This window comes from the organism of the source record quoted next, unplaced genomic scaffold (genome assembly GCF_019419815.1).
Source record: "Pyrus x bretschneideri cultivar Hongxiangsu unplaced genomic scaffold, Pyrus_bretschneideri_v1 Contig47, whole genome shotgun sequence".
NCBI lineage: Eukaryota > Viridiplantae > Streptophyta > Magnoliopsida > Rosales > Rosaceae > Pyrus > Pyrus x bretschneideri.
Window position 1 is genome coordinate 1,466,672 of NW_025999784.1, and position 23,923 is coordinate 1,490,594.

The 23,923-nt window shown below is 38.2% G+C and overlaps 2 protein-coding genes, 1 long non-coding RNA gene and 1 pseudogene across 5 annotated transcripts; all 4 read left to right on the forward strand.

Moving 5' to 3' along the window:
• The first annotated feature begins 1,304 nt into the window (after nt 1-1,304).
• LOC103963636 (cytochrome P450 94C1-like) lies at nt 1,305-3,648 on the forward strand. The gene has a single exon (XM_009376470.3). The coding sequence runs from the start codon at nt 1,789-1,791 to the stop codon at nt 3,328-3,330; it is 1,542 nt and encodes a 513-aa protein (XP_009374745.1). The 5' UTR covers nt 1,305-1,788; the 3' UTR covers nt 3,331-3,648.
• Nucleotides 3,649-6,572: 2,924 nt separating this feature from the next.
• Nucleotides 6,573-8,481, forward strand: LOC125469932. 3 transcript variants are annotated; one of them, XR_007252270.1, is made up of 4 exons: nt 6,573-6,984; nt 7,100-7,310; nt 7,395-7,476; nt 8,285-8,481. It is a non-coding gene; the product is annotated as an uncharacterized LOC125469932 (long non-coding RNA). The 3 variants fall into 3 exon arrangements; XR_007252271.1 differs by having other exon boundaries at nt 7,410-7,476; XR_007252269.1 differs by having other exon boundaries at nt 7,100-7,476.
• A 575-nt stretch (nt 8,482-9,056) lies between these two features.
• LOC103963662 lies at nt 9,057-17,492 on the forward strand (annotated as a pseudogene).
• Nucleotides 17,493-18,493: 1,001 nt separating this feature from the next.
• LOC103963663 (subtilisin-like protease SBT4.15) lies at nt 18,494-22,745 on the forward strand. The gene is made up of 11 exons (XM_009376496.2): nt 18,494-18,595; nt 18,789-18,877; nt 18,971-19,068; nt 19,193-19,339; nt 19,555-19,660; nt 19,953-20,460; nt 20,672-20,772; nt 20,997-21,218; nt 21,427-21,535; nt 21,622-21,835; nt 21,927-22,745. Exons 1-11 carry the CDS (start codon nt 18,494-18,496, stop codon nt 22,469-22,471), a joined length of 2,241 nt encoding a protein of 746 aa, XP_009374771.2. The 3' UTR covers nt 22,472-22,745.
• The last annotated feature ends 1,178 nt before the right edge of the window (nt 22,746-23,923 follow it).

Genomic DNA, 23,923 nt, shown 5'->3' on the forward strand with positions numbered 1-23,923 from the left:
TTGGAAAAACTTTTCGAGGAAAAAATTTGTCGTTGATCGTCGCAAATTCTTCTATTCGAAATACTTTTTTTTTCCTTTTCTGATTAGTCATCCAAAAAAACACATTTTCAACACCAATCACCCTACGGTTTCTGTTAAATACTCGTTGAAGTCGAATTTTAAAAAGGTTAATAATCCTAAATTAAAGAGGTTTTTTGTCAATCCGGTGCAAATATAGTTTACAAGCTAGCTCATATAAGGTTCTCAAGCTCACAATGTCATCAATTTAATAAATTATCATACAATTAGGCCGAAGATAAAAATTAATACACTTATAATATATCTTATGATGCATTATGACACTTTTAAAACTTCGTGACCCATTTTAAAAATCATTCCAAATGTGAACAGAGTAAATTGTAGTTGACCTATTTTTTTAAGGTAAACTCCAAATACATACGACTCTTCATTTTTTTACTCATTTGAATAAATTAAAATGCACACTACTGTGAAAACGATCAAAACGAACACAACAAATTATCGAATATTTACATATATGTAAGAGATTGAATTATGTGCTAACTATTAGTCTAAAATTTATATACATTGCCAATATAATTTAAATACAAAATTAAATACATTGCCAATATAATTTAACAAGTCAGAACTTGAGGGTATATTTGTGAATTGCGAGTTTTGGGGCACATTTTGCTGCTCTCGTAAAAGGGACGGGGTGTAAGCAAGTGCGGAGAAAAAATGGGTGACCAGTGGTTCCCACTATAATCAATTTTTTTTTTATCTCAATAAAGCAAAACGGCTTCGTTCCGCCTAGGAATTTTCAAAAAAAATTATAACCCTTCGTTGCTGCTGCTGTGCGCAACAGCAAGGAAACCAAAGAAGTAGCCGGGACTCCATCATTTCCGACGAAACCAGAGGGGTGGAACCATCGCTCTTGGGCTTGATTTCAGCGAGGGGAGGAGCATCCGCCCCTCCTCGCTCCTCTGTAGCTTCATCCATGTCTACAATTTAGCATTTATATACCCATATATTATATATATGTATAGTAGATTCGTACGCATACAGGCCATACCATCACACTAATTTTTCTCCGATTCAATACTGGTTTGGTACTGAAGTGCTTTTATAAAAAGTGGGTATAAAAAAAACCAAGCTTAAAAAGGTATTTGGTAAACACTTAAGAACAGCTTATTTGCACAGTTTTGGATGAAATAAAAAGTTGAAAACGTGAAGTAGCAAAAATGAGCTTATTCTCATAGCACAGCAAAAACAGTTTTTTTTTTTTTTTTCAAAATACAACAATATCAAAACAGCCTCAATTAGCTGTGTTGTTTCTGTTTTTTGACGACAAGAGTGGTCCAGTCCGCCTAATATTGTTGTTAGTTTACTTCTCATAAAATTAAAAAGGCCGTTCTCCAAAAAGAAAATTAAAAAGGCCAGGCCAGTTCGTACAGAAACGAATAAGTCCACGTGAGTGAACGTATTTTTCATACATTTTTCGTTTTGTGGACTCAGATCATCACAGTCTGCTCTCGTCTCATACGGGTTCTTCATGCTAAATATTTTTCTCTCACTTTCCATATTTCAATCATTTCTCTTTGGAAGTGGAGACGTACACACAAAAAAAAAAAAAAAAAAAACCACTGAACTAAAAATTAATATTTGATTCTATTTCTTATTTGTTTATATTTACTTGTAAAAGGTGTGCGGAAATTATTTACGTGAAAAACCATGGAATCGCATATAAAATGTCATGCCATCTTGTGATCTCTCTCATTACCAGTCTCTTCCATGTTCCATTCCTTGGTCATATTTCCAATGGAGTTTGAAGTTTCTGGGCTCTTGCAATTGTTTTACACCTTCATTTGCTTTCTTCTATTCTCTATGATCTTCAGCCTTTTCCTATTGAGATCAAAACTATGGTGCAGTTGTGAAATTTGTCAGACCTATCTCACCTCAAGCTGGTCTTTAGAATTCGTAAACCTTTGTGATTGGTATGCACATCTTCTTCAAGATTCTCCAAGCAAAACCATCCACATACATGTTCTAAGAAACACCATCACAGCCAACCCTGAAAACGTCGAGTACATGCTCAAAACTCGATTCAAAAACTACCCGAAAGGCAAACCCTTCTCTACAATCCTTGGCGACTTTCTAGGTCAAGGCATATTCAACGTGGACGGCCACTCATGGAGGTTTCAGAGGAAAATGGCAAGCCTGGAGCTCGATAGACACTCGGTACGATCGTACGCTTTCGAGATTGTCAACCACGAAATCGAGCACCGTCTCATCCCTCTCTTAACATCCGTTTGTTCTAATTCGGATGGTGGTAACGGAATAGTCCTCGATTTACAAGACGTGTTCAAGAGATTCTCGTTCGACACCATATGCAAGTTCTCTTTCGGGTTGGACCCTATGTGCCTAGAGTTGTCACTGCCCTTGTCTGAATTCGCCATCGCTTTCGACATGGCCTCGAAGTTGTCCGCCGAGAGAGCCATGACGCCATCTCCCATAATTTGGAAGATCAAGAGAATTTTAAATTTGGGGAGCGAGAAGCAACTTAAAGAATCCATAAATATGATCAACGCTTTAGCCAAAGAGGTGATCGCCAGAAAGCGCGAATCGGGATTTTCAACCCAAAGAGATCTCTTGTCAAGATTCATGAGAAGTGTAGAAGATGAAGGCTACTTAAGAGACATTGTTATAAGTTTTCTATTGGCAGGGCGTGACACTATGGCGTCTGCTTTGACAAGTTTCTTTTGGCTCATGGGGACCCACCCGAACGCTGCGTCAGCAATTCGGTTGGAGGCTGATAGAGTGCTTGGAATCAATCAGGGTCTCAAGAGCTTTGAGCAAATGCAAGAACTTCATTATTTACAAGCCGCAATTTATGAGAGCATGAGGCTCTACCCTCCTGTACAGTTTGATTCAAAGTTTTGTGAACAAGATGATGTTTTACCCGATGGCACGTTTGTGAGGAAAGGGACTAGGGTTACTTACCATCCGTACGCAATGGGTAGGATCCAGGAGAGTTGGGGCTCCGACTGCATGGAATTCAAGCCCGACAGATGGTTGAAGGATGGCGTTTTCTTCATGGAAAACCCTTTCAAGTACCCAATTTTTCAACCGGGACTTAGGGTTTGTCTGGGGAAAGAGATGGCTGTGATGGAGATGAAAACTGTTGTGCTTTCACTGCTGAGACGATTTAACATCGAACATGCAGCACATGAATCATGTCGTGTGCCGAAGTTCTCTCCTGGACTCACTGCGACCTTAAGCAGTGGGTTTCCAGTGCTGGTGAAAGAAAGGACTAGCACCACCATCGTGTCATGAGTAATGAGTCATGACTCACGATGGGTCATATATATTCTGCTCAGCCATATGTGGTACATCTATTTTTGGTGCATGTTATATGGGTCTACCAATGCAATAGGGGTGCGCAGTGTGACATGGACGAAACTAGGCCAACCTGTGGCTGAATTCAATGTGTACCATATGTAACCAGAATGTCTGCTTTGGTGCGGTGTACGGTATTTATTTCGGTGTACAAGATGGTGGCAATGTAGCTGGCTTTTCTTGATCACTGTGCAAGCAGATACATATATATTCCTTCATGATATAATTAGCTAAAGCTAGTGATGATTTGCTTTATCTATTTGTCTCGTTTCGTACGCAGAAAGCTGCACAATATTATTTTATGTGAGTACTCTAAGGATGAAGATCCTTCTGATCAAGGAATGTGGACCGTTAGATTTTCATCCAACGGTTATAATTATTATAACTTTAAAATGATCCCCTATTTGTAGCCATTGTATTTTCATTTAACGGCCCATATTCCTTGGTTAGGAGGATCATCATCTTTAGATCGGGAGAGGATCCTGATCCATATTGATGTGAGTAGTCTTGATATATTGGTAGAAGTACACTTACTAATATATATATATATATATATATATATATGTATATATTCTACTTCCTTCTTATGTATTCACTAAATTAGGGTACTTTGTTATTCTATGTGAATCCACAAAACCACATATTCGCCAAAAGGGTTTGGTGACTTTGGCTAACTAGGTTTCTAGTCCTACAAACGAAACGATCTTTTTGATAAGGTGCTTTATTCAATATACCTTATAGCCAAAACTGTGCATTTGAAATCCAATAGTGAAAACTAAGAAATAAAAGTGCCAACATTTTTTAATAAAAGATGCATTCTCAAAAGACTATCACATGGCCTAAAAAAAAAAAACAAAAAGAATGGTCTAGCAATATTTGAAGTTCTCTTTTTACAAATGACGTATTTCAAGTAAAATTTTGTTAATTTCTCTCACATATCTTTATAATGCTCATGAAAACTTTTCTAGTCTCTCCTTTATATGTACAATTTTTGTGATATCAAATTTTTGTACTTGACCTTAATTGAAATTTAGAAAATTTTCAACCAAAACATAGCATTGCAAAAGTGCGCTCTTTGTAAAATTATAAGATAAGAGGAACAAAAAACAAATAATAGGAAGAAAGACAAAAAAAACAAAGCCGTTGGGCAGTTGGAACGTTGGTCCCAACTTATGAAGTGGAAAGTAAATATACTACAACATATGTGACAAGTCCACAAGGTGTTCACATGTGCCTTCCTTGGCTCCACGACACATCATATGTCATACTCAGTCAATTTGTACCACGCTGGCTGCAGTTTTCTGTCTTCCTTTTGTACATGATTTTAATATTTTGTGTGGCCTCTTTGCATTGCATATATTTTGCTAAAAGTGCCAGCAGCATGCAATATGTCCCAATTGATTCTCAGGTGAATGAACAACGATTTTGTGACAATTGGGTACTGTAACAATTATGTTTGCGAAGGTTTGGAATTTGCTGTAAAGTTGGCTTTCGATCGTGTGATTTGTGAAGGATACTTCACCTACGGGAAGAGTAATTATTGGTGATGTTAAATTGTAGCTAGCTCTTTACCTAGGTATCCAATTTGCGTTGCATATTAAGCGAGAGGCCAATAATGTGACACGTCGCTTAATTAGCTAGGTTTCTTTGTATCCTAAAGTATGAGCAGAATAGTTTGAGGGTTGTCTGATATTATTTAGGTTGTTTTTTTTTATGAATGATGATTGTAGTTAAGGTCAAGTTCCATCACTCTCCTCGTTTTTAGTTTTAATGTTCCATCGCAGGTTCATAAAAAAGAAAGAAGTATTTTTGCATGGTTTAGGGTTACGACCAAGCCGCTAATGCAGTCATTTTTTTCGTGAAGAGTCTAATCCAACCCGCAAGCGGCATTTCTATATTATTAAGACGGTTAACAATTTAATGTATTTCAAAATAAAAAAACTTATGATTATCTGTTGGTAATTAACATGATTAGTTAATGTGACTGGTATTTTTTTTCAAAAGAACTAGCTAATGGTATCATCATTACAGTCCACTCTTTTGGAACTCAAAATTATTTATAGAGATATTTCAACTTTTTCTCTAATCACTATCATGTGATTCACCAGCACCTCGATATATGACTATAATATTTCATGGCTAGAATATGACTCGTTTCTTTTATGTTGCCTCTTAGGCCGGCAGTAAAGAAATTGATTTGTCATAGCTCCACTTGTGATCGTAACAAAATAATCATATCATTAAAGTTAGTTGAAAATCAACCTATACATATCCATTCTCAAAAAAATCTTATTAGAAAATTAATCTGTGTATCCATTCAAGCAAATTAGTCCCCTTTTCTTGGCGGGGATCTCTCAAATCATGCATCTTCGTGTGAAATAATTTTAAAAGCCCATAAAGAGGAACACAGACGTAGGTCGATTCTAAGATTTTGTGTGCATACAAATTTGGTTACAATACTTACATATATTTAATACAATCCTTATATATATATATATATATATATATATATATATATATATATTTAGAAGTGCAATTCATTTTTGGTTCCAAATGAGGTTAGGACCAGACCTTTGTGGCCATGCCAAGATTCCACAACCAAAAGGTGCAAGCAAAACTTGTTTGCTAATGTTTCACAAAATGATTTTGAAGAATTGTTTTGTAAATTCATAGGATTTTACATTTTTATAATTTGAGAATAGGTTTGGTACTTTTAATTTGAGAATGATTCTTGTTTTTTTTAAGAAAACTATGAAAACGTGTCTGGTACTAATATAAAAGTGTCAAAAAATAATAAATTCATGTTTCCTAGTAGAGTAATACTAAGTAGATTAAATTTGCAAACTAAATGATGTGTCACCAATAAGAAATAAGCATGTTAATCAATATTTAAGTGATAATCCAATTATCAAGTTTCATGTTAATTAGTTTACAAAATTTAGTCTACAAATTTGGTCTTCCTTGTGACAGCCCGTCCCGAATTATTTTTATCGATGGTGTGAAAAGACTAAATTGCCCTTGGACGTTAGTTGGTGTCATGGGTGATATGTTTTGATTGTGGTCCAATTTATGTTAAGTCATAATTGTTTGGACCCAATTGGAACTAAATTTGTCCTAGTTTGTGGTTGGTTATTGTGTTGCCAACTAGGACCACACACACACACACACACACACCCAAACAACCCCATTGACCTTTATCTCTCCTTCCTTCTCGAATTTCTTTCCATTTCCATACAATTGTACGGGCAACTTCTCAAACCACTTGAGCATTCACGGATCAAGATTTTGGAAGCCATCTTCATGTTCCTTGGGAGCTTAGGAACACATCTATACCATTTTTAGAACGTGAATCCTTTGAAAACTCGAGAACCTAGGAATCCCAGATTTTGGGCACTGTTCATGTAGTCATGATCGTGGGATTTTCAGTGAGTTTTAAGGTTCTAGGAAGCTTTAGGACGTCTTCACGAAGCTCGGGAAGTAATTTTGAAGTGTTTTGGACGTCGGGAAACTCGAGTTCGTCGAGTTGCTGAGGTTGCCGGAGTGTTCAAGGTTTCTCTGACGAGATCTCGTGGATTGCATGGCTTGAAAGTGGTAAGAATGTGTTCTACTTGTTGTAAGCTTCATTTTGGTACAAATTTCATGAAATTTGGTTGAGAAATGGCAGAGATATCAAGCTTTGAAAATTTTTCAATTTTCGGTGACACAGACGGTGGCCGGCGGCAGAGTCTGGCGATCCACCAGAGAAGAAAGAAGAATATTCTGTCAACATTAACGGAATATTCCTAACGGCAGTTAAGTTTCCGCCAGGGTTAGCCACGCGTCTGGTCGTGCCCTTGCCGGAGTGTGGTGGCGCGTGGGTGGTCCAAAAATTATTTTAAAAATATAAGGATGTTCATGGTGTTGATTAGATCACGTTGGTATATTCAAACACCCCATTTGAGCAATGTATGAGAAGTTATTAGCTAGTTTCGTTTATGTGCTTTAAATTAACGTTTATATAGTTGTTTCGCATATAGGTGAGACCTATCCTCAAGACGAGCGCAGTCAATCAAAGCTTGGGGAATACGACCCTTCCACATACCAGTGAGTGGGCTTTTGGTTTTCCGTATATACCTATATACTTGAGATTTTTCCCAGAAAATTGATTTAAATGAAATTATAATTGAAATGCCATGCCTATTGATTTATGCTTAGACGATGAATTTGTATGATATTTGCATATTGTGATTTGACGCTGTGGACGCTCAGGTAAGTATCAGGTGAGTTGTAGATTGTTTATGTAAATTGGTTGATTATGTAAGATGCGTTGAGAGCTCATAAACCTGCACCCCGGTGTTAGTGCTCCCGCGCATGGTTAGGGCACAATCATTCACGTAATATTCACCTCCTGCACCATACGCTCATCTTGGATCCAAGTTAGGTGCACAGTCCTGTCGTACAGACCACTATAGGTGGTTCAGACTCGTAGGTGACCCGCGATTATTTACATAGTCTTCACGTGATTGTAGCACTTGAGCGTATTTATTTACACTTAGTTATGTCGTACATACCACTTTAGGTGGTTCCGACTCGTGTGCAGGTATATTTGTTGACATGTGGATTTGAGCCATACAGGTCACGTTAGGTGACTCCGGCTGACATATCATTTGCATTGATTTATATCACTTGGCTTACATATTTTTATGCTGAGATATTCGACATGGCATATTTGTGAATTCTGTTATTCTGAGCATGGTTGTGGTATAGATATATATATATATATATACATATATATTCTATTCTGGGAAATTATACAGGTTTTATGGCGAGGGGTTACTATCTTTGGTAATTGAAATGGTTTTGAAAAGCTTTGTTTTTGCCCACTCACACTTTCTGTTTTGCGCCCCTCCAGGTTCTAGTTATGAGTGCTTTGTGGTGGCTTGCGAGGAATCCACGACAGCTTTTACAGATTATCATCATTGTATGGTCACCTTTGGGTGTTGTATAATTAGTCTTTGTCCTGCTGGACTGCACTTAGGCTACTTGTGCTCTGGTTATGAATTCACACTTATTTCGTCTTGCACCTTATCTTATATAGTGCTCTAGTTAGTTTGGTTTTTATTTATTCGCATTTCTTATATTTTTATTGCTTCCGTACTGTGCACATGACTACGTCACCCTCACGTGACGACCAGCACGCCTTGATTTCGGTCAGGGTGTGTCATTCCTAGCATTATCTTTGGAAGTAATGTTTGTGTAATCTAAACCACATATTAATGAAACCTTTTTTGTCAAACCAATGAGGGTGAAAAGACATTTTTATCTTCTATCACAACAAAAAAGCTAAGGACAGAAATGTAATTTCACAAAAGCAAAATTTTGCTTTTTTTTTTTTTTTTAAGCCTCACATACAGGTGATTGTATCATGTCTAAATTTTTTTTTTAAAATAAAAAATAAACTTCTCTCCCTCTTCCCCTACTCCCATGTTCTCTCTTCACTCTCTTCCTCTCTCCTTTAATTTTAAAAACAAAAGTAAAGGATTTCGCACACTTTTTGTGTGTGGGCATGTACTATTATAAATTTAAGATAGTGGTGGTGGTGGTTGAGGTGATGGTTGAAGTGGTGGTAGTACTACAGTAGTGGTGACAAGATATATGTGGTGGCTAGAGTGGGGTAAGAGGCAATGGTAGAGACAATGGTGGTGACAACGACGATGACAATGGTGACAGGGGGTTGTTGTGTTAACAATAACAATGGTTGTGAGAGGGTGGTGGCAATGGCAATAGGGAGTTGTTATGTTAACAATGGTTGTGAGAGGATGGCTATGAAAATTGTTGTTAGGAGGTGGCGGGGATGGCCAAGGTGGTTGTGGCCATGGTGAGGGTGATGGTGGTGGAGAATGTGTGAGGATGATGGTAGAAATTTTATTTTACAACATTTTTTAGTCAATGTTTTGAAATAAATATTGGCAATGTTTGCTTCATGAAATGCTGCATTTCTTTGGCTTTAATTGGTATTCCTCTTCATTTGTAAGTGAGAAATTTTAGGTTCCTCTTCTCTTAGTACTATAGTCTAGTAGTATTCCTCTTCACTTGTAAGTAAGAGGTCTTAGGTTTCATTCTCGCCAAAGGCAAATTTGAACCACATTATTACTAACCCATTATGAGGTTAATCTCATCTTTTTTCGCTTAGTGTAGATAATATCGTTTGTTAAAAAAATTAGGACAAAACCAGTTTTTCATCAATTATAACACCTTTCTCGTGTACTTAAAATAAAAAAAATAAAAAAAATAAAAAAACACCTATCTCGCGTTACAAACGCTCTTTGTTGTTACAGTCGATCATGCCCTCGAAATCTAGTTCAACAAACCCCAAACTCCATCAATTTTGAATCCAAATCTAGTTCAAGGGTCGCCAGTGTAATTAGTAGCAAACATAAATTGGGGTGGGTGGGGGAGTTTTTACTTCTTGTTAAATAAAAAGAAGGGTATGCAACACGAGGACTTCTCAGGAGGTGGGTGGAGTAAAGGTGGGCTCGAAAAACCGAAATCTGAAAAAATCGAACCATTTGCCTAAAAACCGAACAAAACCAAATCAAATAGAACTCGAAGAAGTCAAACCAAATCGAAAACACCATTGTTTAAAACACCATTGTTTTGAAAATTAGGGTTTTTGCTAATCCTTCTCAAGTTACCAATTGAACTAATGGGTGCTAAATCTTGGTCATTATTTAGTAACATGAATTGGCCTAATGAATATGTTGTGATCTATTGGCTTTTTAGTGTGGAAAGTAGTAGATTTAGTGAAATTTAGTGTTGGAATCTGAGAGATTAACTCCTTACTATGATTTTTTTAGATTTTATTTTTTACTCCTTTAAGAACCAACCAGGTTTTATTAATAAAAGCCGAACGAAATCAAATCGAATTGTAGAAAATAACGAAATCAAACCAAACTGAATATAACCGAATCAAACAGTAATTTCGGTTCAATTTTTTATTTTAAGAAAAAAACAAAACTAAAATAATCCGAACACACCCCTAGGTGGGAGAGTTTGGTGGCTATTGTGTGGGGTATCAATTGCAAGGACATCGTCAAAAAGACAACGTTAATATTGCAATGGAGGAAGTGGAAGTCGAACCTCCACTCGCGGTCCTATTGGCTCCAAAACGCGGGAAAACAACCAAAGACCAAGCGAAAAACCCAAGCAGCAACAACATCCACTGATCAGAACCCAGACCCAGAGCCGGAGCCAGTTCGAATCGACCCGGAGCCTGCTCGGATTGAGCCGGAGGGAGTTCGAATTGAGCCGGAGACAGTTCGAATCGGGGAAGAAGGCTCGAGGAATGGGCCTAGGGTTAGTGTTTCCATGTTCGACGACTCGGTGGAGAATCACTTCAGAGTTATGGACACCATTGCCAAGCTCTGCGGCGAGGCGGAGGAGGATGGCGGTGTCGAAGACGGCGAGATTCAACGCTTATCGTCCTCAGTTACCTTCCTAAGGTAATAAGAAATTAAATGCCTCTCTGTTGTTAGTGTTTTTGTTGCTTAATTTTTCAAGAAACGTTTTTTCTTTTGTGTTCATTGTAAAGAAACGTTTTTGTTTGTTATGATGATTGCAAAGAAACGTTTCTGTTGATGGGAATGGGCGGATTTTAAGTATGAACCTCGAGATGTTCGATTTTCTTGTGGAGTTGGAAGTCCCGAGGGGGTGGATGTCGTCGGCGGGATAAACTTACGGCAATTTTCTTCTGCAACAGTTCCTAAGGTTATATATTCGAATTCGAATTTATGGTCGGTTTGCCTCTAATAGTTTTGCAAAGAATAAGCTGTTGCAATGTCTCTCATTTTCATATGAGAAACAAAATTGGCATTTGATCTAATTTTGCAGTTTACATTTTAATGCAGGACAAGGCACTTTCTGGTGGTGCACCATCTCCGGGTTGAGGTACGTGAATTGGCATTAGCATTGAGGCACTTTGTGACGATTAAGTTGTTTTGTGCTTGTATTTTTGCATTTCCTTTGCTGTCCTTTTCAAAGTTCTTGGAGATTGTTGCTTTCGTTGTTTTAATAAATTCAAATTCAAATTTGATGTTAGTCTTGTATATTGGATTTTCAGTGCCACCTAAACAAGGACTGATATATATCTCCAAATGTCCATTATACATTTTTGCAGCCAAGACTTTGTGATGTATGTTGGAGGGCCTTTTTGGGCGTTGGATTGGTGTCCTAGAGTTCATCAAAGTAGCGATAATCATCCAAAATGCGAGGTACATGGTCTTTTTGAGGCCCTTCCTTCTTTTTATTCTTGTCAAAGTCTGTTACTTTAAGGGTCTACAGCTTTCGCTACTTCTCATAGAAGGAAATGTGATGTGATAACTTTTGCTTTTTACGAAGTTATTTTTGTAATATTTGACTTTAACATTCTTGATCATTAGTGAATCGTGATAACTACTTGAACAGATGCCTTCAGAATATTAAGTGCCTTAAATAGTGAACTCTGAAATTTTAGTTTTGAGCAATGTAGGAAACTTCCCTTGACTAGTTTTCTCTCGAATGGATGAGAAGTCCCCTTTTAGGTGATTCTTAGTATGGTTTTCCATCTTGAGGCTTTCTTGGGTTCAGTTTCTTATGTTTACGTCATTAAATTCACATTAGTTTATTAGTCATGCTAGCAAGTTTGAGGCCAATGCCAAATATGTTAGCTTAAATCTTAAATACACATACATTTTGGAAGAGTTGGAACTTTGATGTTGGACCATAGTGATAATTCGTTTTCCTTATCATGAAAAGATACAAATGCTTAGGACTAGAGTTCAAACGTTTATGCTACTCTTTGTGTTATTATCAGCAACGTGTGTTAAATTAGTGAGGTTTATACAACTTAGAACTTTTACCATGTTAAAGTAGTTCAAGTCTTCTATATTAGACAACGTTATCGTCACCATACTTTGCAGTTTATTGCCGTAGCTGCTCATCCTCCTGGATCTTCTTATCACAAATTAGGCGAGCCACTGACTGGAAGAGGCGCCATTCAGATATGGTGTCTTTTAAATGTTGGTGTAAATAAGGAAGACATACATTCAATAGTAGAAAAGCCAAAGCAGGGGAGTAAGAACAGTGGAGCCAGACAAGAAAAATCAACCGAACCAAAGAAGCCTTTAAGGAGGCCTAGAAAGAAGCCAATAGAAGAAAAATCAACTGAACCAAAGAGGCGTAGAGGAAGACCTAGAAAGAATCCAATTGAAGAATCTGCTGACAAGAGGCCACAGAAGAAAAATCAACTCGACCAAAGAGGCCTAGAGGAAGACCTAAAAAATATGCAACAGAAGATTATGTTGACAACTTGGATGAGAGCAATAATTATGTTGAGGTTCCTGCCATTGAATATCCAGAGGGATCACTAGAGTTGCCTTCTACGGATTGTGTTCCTGCAAATACTTATGTACATGCTGTACAAGAAGATCATGGTAAACAATGAAAGAGTTACAAACATGTGGCAGCATCTGATCCAGCTCGGAAATCACATGTTCGGAGGAGAAAATTAAATAATATCGAAAGTGCAGGGAGTGATAACAGTGATACATATCCACCGTTGTTGAATCAAGATGGGGAGAAAGGATCATTTGGTTCAGATTATCATACACAGCGGAATTCAGGACAGGATCCTCATAACAGTTATGCATGTCCACCGTTGTTGGATCAAGATGCGGAGAAAGGACCACTTGTTTCAGATCTGCAGAATTCTGGACAGGATCCTCTTAATATTTATACAAATCCACCGTTGTTGAATCAAGATGGGGAGAAAGGACTGCCTGTTTCAGATCATCACACACAACAGAATTCAGGACAGGATCCTCAAACAAGTAAAAATGTTCAAAATAATGGTTACTCTGAAATTGGCTCAACCAGGTGTTCAGTAGCGACGGATGTTGCATTGCCACGAATTGTATTATGCCTAGCTCACCATGGAAAGGTTGCCTGGGATGTGAAATGGCGTCCTTGTAATGAACATGATTCCAAATGCAAGCATCGGATGGGCTATCTTGCTGTACTGTCAGGAAATGGGTCTCTGGAAGTGTAAGGCATCAACCTTCTTGTTTATACAGTGAACCTTTTTGTTTCTTACACTTTAGGTCCTTTTACATATTCTTTGTTTCGACCTCTTGATCTCTATATCTATTAGATATCTTCTCAAAGAGTTTTCAGTTTCTTAGTTTGCAGTCAAGATATATTTGAGACTTTTGAGTACAGTTGTTTACAAATCATCGCTAGCTAAATGACTTTGTGTTCTGCTATCTCATCATACTTATCCTGGACCTTTTAAATGCAGATGGGATGTTCCTCTTCCTCGTGCAATTGAAGTTATTTATTCTTCTTCATGTGGTGAGGGCACTGATCCTCGATTTGTAAAATTAGCACCAGTTTTCAGATGCTCAATGTTGAAGTGTAGTGGTGAAAAGAGGTACCCCAAAAGTATATTCCGCACTTTTGCCAATAGTTTGGAAATTTTCTTAGATTGCCATGTAATTGAGAGCATCATTTCCTAGTTTTTGACAACAATAAACTCATATCAGAACTTCCCTGGCTTATTTTGATTGCTGTACAAGATTCCCATGCGCATGATATCATCAGTGGAGAATTATTTCATTTGCTGGATAATCTTGTAGAATATTCATGGTTTTCTCACTGCATTCAGATGTCTTTTTGGCCATATTATGTGACATTTTATGATTCACTGGAAATTGGAAATCCATTGCTTTGTTTAACAGCATCCCTCTTACTGTGGAATGGTCACCTTCACCACCTCATGATTACCTACTTGTTGGATGCCATGATGGAACGGTAATTTTCTTGCACCTCAGCCTTTAATGTTTCTTTAATATATTTTCCTTGTAGACTTTTATCATGCTTTTGCATAGTTTCGAGTAAGATTTCATGTTAACTTGATGAAGGGTTTCCGTTAGAAGGATAAGTAGTGTATTTTGTTCTTGAATTTGCTAGTTTCATCTGCTCCATCCCATTCTGCGTCCAGTTGGAAGGAGTCTGTTTCTTGAGTTATTGTTCTTTTTTTTCTTGATAGTAACTAAAAAGTTTTTTTGATATATTCAGGTTGCTTTATGGAAGTTTTCAGTAAGTAATGCATCCCAAGGTATGGCTAACAGAGCACCTAAAAAATGTAGATATGGTTTTACATTTCTGTTGGAGTTATGACTTTTAACTATATTAGTAAGTAATCTAAGAATGTTAGCTTCAATTCTCCACTTGTTCAGCAGATAAAGGCCTTTACTTTGCTTCAGAGCAGATACAAATCCAATTAGGGCACTTGCTTGGGCCCCTGCTGAAAGGTTAGCTATGTTGGAAATCAATTTTATTTACTTCTTTATGTGGTACTTTACAGTTGAAGTTCCGTGCAGGTATGGGTGTTGTAATGGTTGTCTTGAACGTCACTAAATTATGATATAGGGCATAGAGATTGCTATTTCAGGCTCTTTTTTATTTATTTTATCAATTTTATATTTATTCATTCAAATATGTGAAATGGAACTCTCTGAATTTCAGCAATTCAGAGGGTGCCAATCTTATAGCTACTGCTGGACATGGAGGCCTAAAATTTTGGGACCTGTGGTAAGTATAATGGCTTTTTTTTTCTTACGCTCATATGTAGTTTCTCCTCCTTTATAGTTAGTTAAATGATTGTGGTTTTCAGTGGAAATTGCATTTCATAATAATATGTATAACTTTTGGTTTTGCAGTGATCCATTCCGTCCGTTGTGGGACCTTGATCATTTACCAAGGTTCATATATAGCCTGAATTGGCTTCCAGATCCAAGGTACACAATCTTTTTGTCTGAAACATAAGTGTAACTATCTGGTTGGTGTGCATATGTACTCATATGTATTATATACTTTTTAGTTTTAGCGAGTGTTGTGTTTTTTTTTAATTTTTTGTAGGTGTGTTATTTTATCCTTTGATGATGGAACAATGAAAGCTATCAGCTTGGTGAAGGCTGCATCCGATGACCCTGTAACAGGAAGGGTTGGAACAAAACAACCAGGCCTGCATAATCTCAGTTGTTTTCCCTTTGCTATCTGTAGTGCTCTTGCATCGCTATTAACAGGTCTTCCTTTTGCTTATCTATCTGGAGTTGTATTTCAGTTAATTACAAATGTATGCATAATGCATATGGGGTGTGCTATCCTCACACCCCTTTTTACTTCTCACACACCCTCTTAATTTCCAGCCGTCGGGTGGAATGAATTGAAGAAGATCAAAGGACAAAAAGTAGTAAAGGGTGTGTGAGAAGTAAAAAGGGGTGTATGGGTATCATACCCATGTATTGATTATGTTAGAGTTGACCACAATGGTACATATCAGTATGGCCTAACGGGAAATGGCTCAACCGTCTGCAACCTGGTGCTAAGTTCGGTGCACTGAGAGATCCATACTCAAAATGAAAAGTGGCCTTATTTTTCTTTTTAAGGAAAAGAAAAGAAAATTTATGTATAGTACCTGGATCTGGATCTCTGAGGTTCAATAGTCTCCTTGACTGCTGAATTTACATAAGCAGACTGTACATAAGATTAGATAGATACTATGAAATAGTATCAGCTCATTTCTTCCAATTTTCCTTGTTTGGACTTATTCGTCACGTGATTGAAACTGCATAAGCGTTGGCTACTGAATTCTTAAATTTTTTGGGAAAATGTTGCTGTGTCTGAAATTCCTATTCTCCCTTGATGCTTAGCCTCCTGTCTGCCAAGAATTTTAAATCATTGTCATTGACCAAAATTTCACACAGCGAGCATGCTACTCATATCTGTGGCTGTGCCTTGCTATTTTTTTTTATAAATAAACTTTGGGAGCGGGAAGAGTTGTCTGGATTGACCGTGACAGCGGTGGGATTTCCTGATTAATCTACTTTGTCATATACTTCTGTGTAACTTCTGATTCCAGCATTTTTTTTGTATCCTCTAATTGGAGAACTCCACTTTCAAATCTCAGGTATGGTTGCACATTTAAGTATATAACAACTTGCAGTTCATTTGTAACAACGAACCGAGCAGGTTTTGTCTAGTCTTTTTTTGTTCTCATGAACTCGGTTTCTGCATGATGCTTGGACCCTTTTTTTGTTGCGAAGGCTGATGCTAGGATTTGGTAATTGATACAAATGAACTGCAAGTTGTTATATACTTAAATGTTTCGTTTTTGTTTTCATATAATCAGCTTACAACCAAATCTCTGGAGAAAGATCCTCGACGGAACAGGGCCCCACATTTTCTGTGTGTGTCATTGACAATGGAGGAATCTGATATAACCATCAATACTCCGGTATCAAATTCCCCGTTCCCACTGAAGGTAGTTCGCAACAATGCCGACAAAGTGAAAACTACTAATGATAAGACGGCAAGGGACAACACATCGGAAGATCAAAGTTTAGGTAAAGCTTTGTCAATTGCGTAACCCCCGACATTTTCTTTAATCACCCTATGTTCTTAGTTCCATCTTTTGGAATGTTCATCAAATTGTCTCTTTGTTGCAGCTCCTTGTTATGGTGATGATCCGGGTATTGAATCGGACACTGGGGGAAAATTGGCTTCTCTCAAAAGCCAAAAAACACAGAAATCCAAGTCCAGTACGAAAATGCCAGATGATGACTGGGCAATGGTATGCTTAGATGAAGAGCCGACTAATACGCAGGAAGAAGAAACTGGGGTGGCTTCTCTCGAAAGCAAAAAAGCAAAGAAATCAGAGTCAAGTAAGAAAAAGCCAGATGATGACCAAGTACCGGTATGCATGGATGAAGAGCCGACTAATCGAGAAGAAGAAACCGTGAAAGAGCCTGAAGTTTTCCCTGACAAAATAGTAGCAATGCATAGAGTGAGATGGAACACGAACAAGGGTAGTGAGAGATGGCAGTGTTATGGAGGGGCGGCCGGAATTGTTCGTTGTCAAGAGATTGTTTTGTCCGGCGTCGATAAGGCGTGGGCAGCAAAGAGATGAGAAGCCATGTTTCTTGTATACAGTTTTGTCTGTAAAAAGGAAAAGAGAGAACGAAATTAATTTATGAAACAGAGAAGTAATCAAATTTTGAGTTATTTAATGCCATTTCTTCGAATGCAACTTTTACCATTTACCACCGCAAGCGAGGGGCTGCGCCGTCGACGGAAGTCCCCCGCGCTCGCGTAAGCAACTTATGCTAGCAGATTTCTTTGGGAGCTCTTTCAACATCGAAAAGAAAAGTATCATCAGGCTAAAAGTGAGTAGGTACAGGCACTATTAATTAATTAGAGTTTCCGTTTTGAGGAACTAGCTAGTCCTTTAGTTCTGTGCAGAATAACTACTAGTTAACATTCTAGTCATGCGTTAAGATAATACTAGCAATTGCACACGTGTTATGCACGTTCGTGTTAAAATTTTGAAAATAAAACTTATAAAGCGAGAAAATATAAAATGATCGCTAAAGCTTTTTGGTAACGACCTTCAAACGATTTTTCGTTGCAGAAGAAGTTTCATAACTCTAACGACTATTTTTGGATAACTATTTTGTCAATAAAAATTTATTTTATGTGGGAGAAAATCATGAAAAGAAAATGGTGGCAACTGATTTGGTTACCTGATTGTGAGGCTAAGAAAATTATTATTTTTAATTTACTATATTGCCCATAACTTTTATTTTGGTTATTTTTCTTCAGTTTTGCTCATCATTCCGACAAGAAGTGGTAAATATCCTGAAGCTAGCTATAAGATAATTTATATGCATTTGATGTTTGTAGCTAGCTAACCACCTTAACTACATACCCTCCCAAGATCCAAAATCCAAGCCACCAAACTCTCAGACTTATTTGGACTAAAACAGCGGTCCCTTATTCTTTGTTCAACACAGACAAACCAGCTCATTTCACTCTCACTCCCCTCACCATATTTTGCGCAGAGAGAGAGAGAGAGAGAGAGAGAGAGAGAGAGAGAGAATGCATTGAGAAGAAGATGCACTGTTAGTTATGAAGCTCTCTCCTCTTCCTCTATTTATAGCAAATTAATCAGTCCTTTCACTTGTCTGTTTGACAGAGAGAGACAAAACACACACACACGCGCACTGATTTAGCAAATTGAAATACAATGAGGATGTTACAAAATCTACTGGTGATTCTTGTATTCAGTACTTATTTAGCAGCCACGTTGGGTGAAGGAATACGTGAGGATGGCGACGATGGTAGGAAGGTACGTATGTTCCAGACGATAATATTTTCCATTCCTCTCAGCAGTTCATCATCATTTTGTGCAACAACGTTATCATGTTCTATTGTCAGAATGTAAATTAAGATAATATGATATTCAAAGGTGACAATGTAACAAAGTGATTTGGTCAAATGTGACAATGTAACAAAGTGATTTGGATTTGTACTTTTAACAGCCTTACATTGTATACATGGGAGAACTACCAGCACCCGAAATTTCCGTCATGAGCAGACACCATAACCTGCTCGCGCAAGCGATCGGAGAGTAATGACCAGCTTCTTCCAACCAATTTTTTTCAAATTTTTATATACGGAGCTATTCTTGAGGATCACCGAACATTTTCCCTTCAAATTTCAGTGTCAAAGTAGCCAGAGAATCAAGAATTCATAGTTATGGAAGGAGTTTCAATGGGTTCGTAGCAAGATTGTTGCCACATGAAGCACAGGCACTCTCAGGTTCTTCGAAATATAACTGAATAAATAAGTAAACAAATGATGCTACCCTAATTAGGTCCCGAATTATTATCCGAATCATTAGGCACTGCTATTTATAATTTTTATGATTTTCTGTGATTTGTAGATGATGATAGTGTTGTGTCAGTGTTCCCAAACACCGTGCGCAAACTTCATACAACAAGGTCATGGGATTACCTAGGGTTGCCGTTGAAATCAAAGAAAAGGAACTCTCAGATAGAAAGCAATACCATAGTGGGCGTGTTGGATTCAGGTTGGTATAATCTGCCATTCTTTTCTCTCTTTTCTTTTATTGATAGAACCGTCGTTTATGAGATTTGAACTCCATACTAGACATCATTGAACTAAATGATCATCAATTCATCGGTGTGTTCTGTTATTCCGATTGAAAGACAATAGCAAAAGAAACAAAGTTGAAAAATTGTGAAACAAAATATTTGTAACCTTTTCAAATTCTGTGTGTACTAGGAATTTACATGCAGGCTCCCAGTTTCAACGATAAAGGCTACGGACCACCCCCAGCTAAATGGAAAGGCAAATGTATGAAGGGTGCAAACTTCACAGGCTGCAACAAGTATGTCTCTCCCTCCCTCCCTCTCACTCACTCTAAATCATTAGTTTAAAGACACGGGCCAACGACATACTACTAACTACACTGATGTTTTCTAAATTCTATTAACTTGCATTTTATTAGCTGCACAGCACGACATGTCTGAAGGTTTTATCACGAAAGTCCTGTGTAGTTAGAAGTGCAGTCATTAAATAGAGCTATTTAGTTTTGTTAATTTTCCGAGGTGAGATTCTTGTATTCTTCAACATACCAGTCTCGTGAAAACCTTATTTATATGCTTTTTTTTCTTGAGCAGCAAGGTGATTGGTGCCAAATATTTTAAATTGAACATTGCCCGTACTTGGGGCATTCAAAGCCCAGTCGACGATGATGGCCACGGCACTCACACTGCCTCCACCATTGCTGGTGCAGCCGTCAAAGGTGCCAGCTTATACGGCGTTGCCAAAGGGACTGCACGTGGGGGCGTGCCCTTGTCACGCATCGCCGTGTACAAAGTGTGCTGGAGCACTCTTGGCTGCAGTGACATGGATATTTTGGCCGCGTTTGATGAGGCCATTGCCGACGGTGTGGACTTAATATCGATCTCAATTGGTGGTCACTCGCGGAGGTTTTTGGACGATCCCATTGCCATCGGATCATTTCATGCCATGAAAAAAGGGATTTTTGTGTCGTGCTCAGCTGGGAATGATGGGCTTCCGGCCAGTGTGCAGAATGTAGCACCATGGATTATGACAGTGGCTGCTAATACCCTTGATAGGCAGTTACAGACTGTAGTTAAACTTGGCAATGGCCAGAGGATTTCTGTAAGTCTCTCTCCCTCTCTCACTAGGATAATCTGATAATAGTCACCGATTCTAATTGCACATAAACGCGGTTTTACTCACCCAATCCAGTGCAACTAACGTCAATGGCTATAGTCATATTTTTTGTAGTGTCTATCTCACGCCCAAACACATAAGAATACAAAATTATCATGCAGTCTGATGAGTTAACTGATTATTCAATCAATTGTAGGGAAATGCACTCAATACCTATTCGCCGAAGAAACTGATGTATCCTCTTATAAGTGGAGCCCTTGCATATAACACGAGTAATGAATTCGGGGGAAATGCAAGGTATGAGTTTTAGCACAGTCTATTGTTTTCACATAATTGTCACATGTAACACGTTCGATTATTACACAGTACGATTAGTTACATTTTGTGAGAAGGCAAACATATATGTGCTCATAAGAAATATCCTTCAACTATCTTGTAAATTCGCCTTGATAACTTTGTTGGAACTCAATGCAATTTCAAGAATATAAACCCATCAAATGATTTGAAAATGATAATGGCAGTGCTTGTGATTCCTGGACTCTAAACGCTAACCTGGTGAAGGGGAGGATTGTGTACTGCCAAGGGTTTGGTTATCAGGATTACACTATTCAACGGTTAAAGGGTGCTGGAACCCTAATTTCACGTGATGAACTTAATGATTATGCATATAGCCCTATAATCCCTGGTACCGATATCCTTGTCCAAGATGGGATCAAGATCGACAAGTACATCAACTCTACCAAGTATGGTTTTGTATAGCTCATTTCAATCTCATATTTCACGGCTGATAAATCTTTTTCAAAAGGAAATGATTTCCGCATACCACTTTTCTCTTTGTGCACAACCCTGTCTTTTTATGGACAAGACGAAAAGGAGTGGGCAGAAATCAGTTTCCTTCTCAAGTATGAAAAAACCTAATAATCTTTGTGGTTTGGAATGAACTAACTCCAGAAACCCTACGGCAGTCATATACAAGACCAGAACTCCTCGAATGACCGCCCCCATCGTCGCTTCTTTCTCGTCAAGAGGACCTCAACAGATAACACTCAACATCCTCAAGGCATTTCTCTCTCTCTCTTTCTCTCTCCTCTTTCTCTCACTCATTCTACATATTTGGTTATACTCAGGTACTATTTTCATGTACAGCCTGATATTTCTGCACCAGGGGTAAACATATTGGCTGCATATTCAAAGATACCATCCATAACTGGTTACCCAGAAGATCTGCGCCACAATGTGTTCAATGTGTTATCAGGTACGTCCATGTCTTGCCCTCATGTAGCAGCAGCAGCAGCCTATGTCAAGTCTTTCCATCCGGACTGGTCACCTGCTGCCATCAAGTCCGCTCTCATGACAACTGGTTAGCCTTCCCAAACCGTACTATCAAAAAAAATACAATAAAGTCCATCAAAGCAATGCACTAACCAATCTTTTCACTTCATTTGGCTCAGCCACACCAATGAAAAACGAAACAGCAGATACCCAGCTAGCCGCAGGAGCAGGACAAGTAAACCCGAAAAAGGCGGTGCATCCTGGTCTTGTCTACGACATAACCCTAGATGACTACTTTAGTTTCTTGTGTAAGGAAGGTTTCAACGACACAGACATTGGAAAACTTGTTGGGGATAAAAAGAATTACAATTGCTCAAACTTTAAACCTCCACGAGGCACAGACGGCCTCAACTATCCTTCTATGCATCTTCAGCTTCTCCCGAATGACAACTCTAGCGTTTCAGCAGTCTTCTACAGAAGAGTTACGCATGTAGGGTTCGGTAATTCAGTATACAAGGCAAAGGTGATGAATTCGAATGGTCTGAGGGTGAAAGTCATACCGAATACGTTGACCTTCACTAAGTTGCATCAGAGAAGGTCTTTTAAGGTTGTCGTGACCGGTCGCCCGACGATGACCGAAACAGTTATGCATGCTATACTTCAGTGGGATGATTCTATACACAACGTTAAGAGCCATATCGTAGTCTACAAGCATCTCAGTTAGCTCCAGTATTTGGTAGCTTTTTTTTTTTTTTTTTTTTTTCCTATTAGTTTTCATTTGTGCTTGTAAATAAACATTTGTTCATCACTAAGTTTCTTTCGTATCGAATTCATTTCAGAGACATACTTCCATATGTACACTGTCTAACACCACAACAATATATATATATATATATATATATTATATAAACAGCCCATAGATAAAATTCATACGAATTGGATTTTTACAAAACAAAGATAAGAGATCTGCTCCAGGCCCAAAATAAAAATGGCTTTACATGCGGATAATAATTATCTCATAAGTAGGAAAGAAAATGTGTATTTTCAATCCACAAGAAAAAAAAAAGGGGGCGTGCAAAATATGAATTCTCATTTGTTTCTGCAACAAAAAAGGCGGGGACTTTGTAGCTAAGATCACCCAGGAAGGTCTATCTCAAGGTATAAAATATGTTTTGTTAAGTTGTTCATTTGTTTTCTGTGATGTTGTTTTCATGTGTTGCAGACAAAGGTGTTGTCTTTTTATTTCTGAAGTCGTTCAAACATCGAAGTTACTAGCCTACTGCCACAAAGAAAATACAGCAATTCACGCCTCTTTCGAGAGAACGCAACTAATTCGCATACAAGGATGAAAATGGAGCTTGCCAACAAACAACCGGAAACGGTTTCTACGCACAAGAAGCATCTCACGTGGCAGCCTACTCCTCTGATCATGACGGTCAAGCAATCCTAGCAGCTTTTTAAGTTGGAAGACGAGAAAAGAAGTCTAAATTCCCAAGAAATTCCTGTGGCAGAACAGAGTTCGGTGCATGACGAGTCTACCAATCGAAGAGAACCCCCAAGTTGTTCATTTCTGCTAGCTCGAGAATTTTCCAGCATGGCATGTTTGCTAGACATAGTCATGCGGGAAACGGAGACTTCTGCACGATGGTTCCGGATCTGCACGTCAAAGAAATTTACCGGCATGACATGTTTGCTTGCAGACACGGCGATGCCAGGAATTGGCACAATGATGTCCGCACGTGAACACTTCGAAGCAACAACACTCTTCACCTACGCATTTTAAAGTAGGACAGGATGGATTTAATCTCCAAAATCTATATAGCCTCATCTTCTTATTGTCATGAATATGCCTAAACTCAATCGAGATTACTCTAGACACCTGAAATCATCATTTTCTTTCTTTTTCCATTGTTTCGCTATCGAATGCCTAAAGATCAAAACAATATAATTTAATAAGGACTTTTTCCTGTACTCGCATCATAAACATACGAAACATCTTGCGGATGAGTAATTATCTGTACTTTTCTGCGGAATGATGTTGCCTACACCAATTCAAGGTACCGCAAAAACTGCGGGACTGGTTTGCCAAGCCCGCCATTCATCTTCTCAGTATGGTTTCCGATGATTTGGCTTGAAAAGTAAGCCATCTCGGGCTACATTATCTAGTTCTCAACGA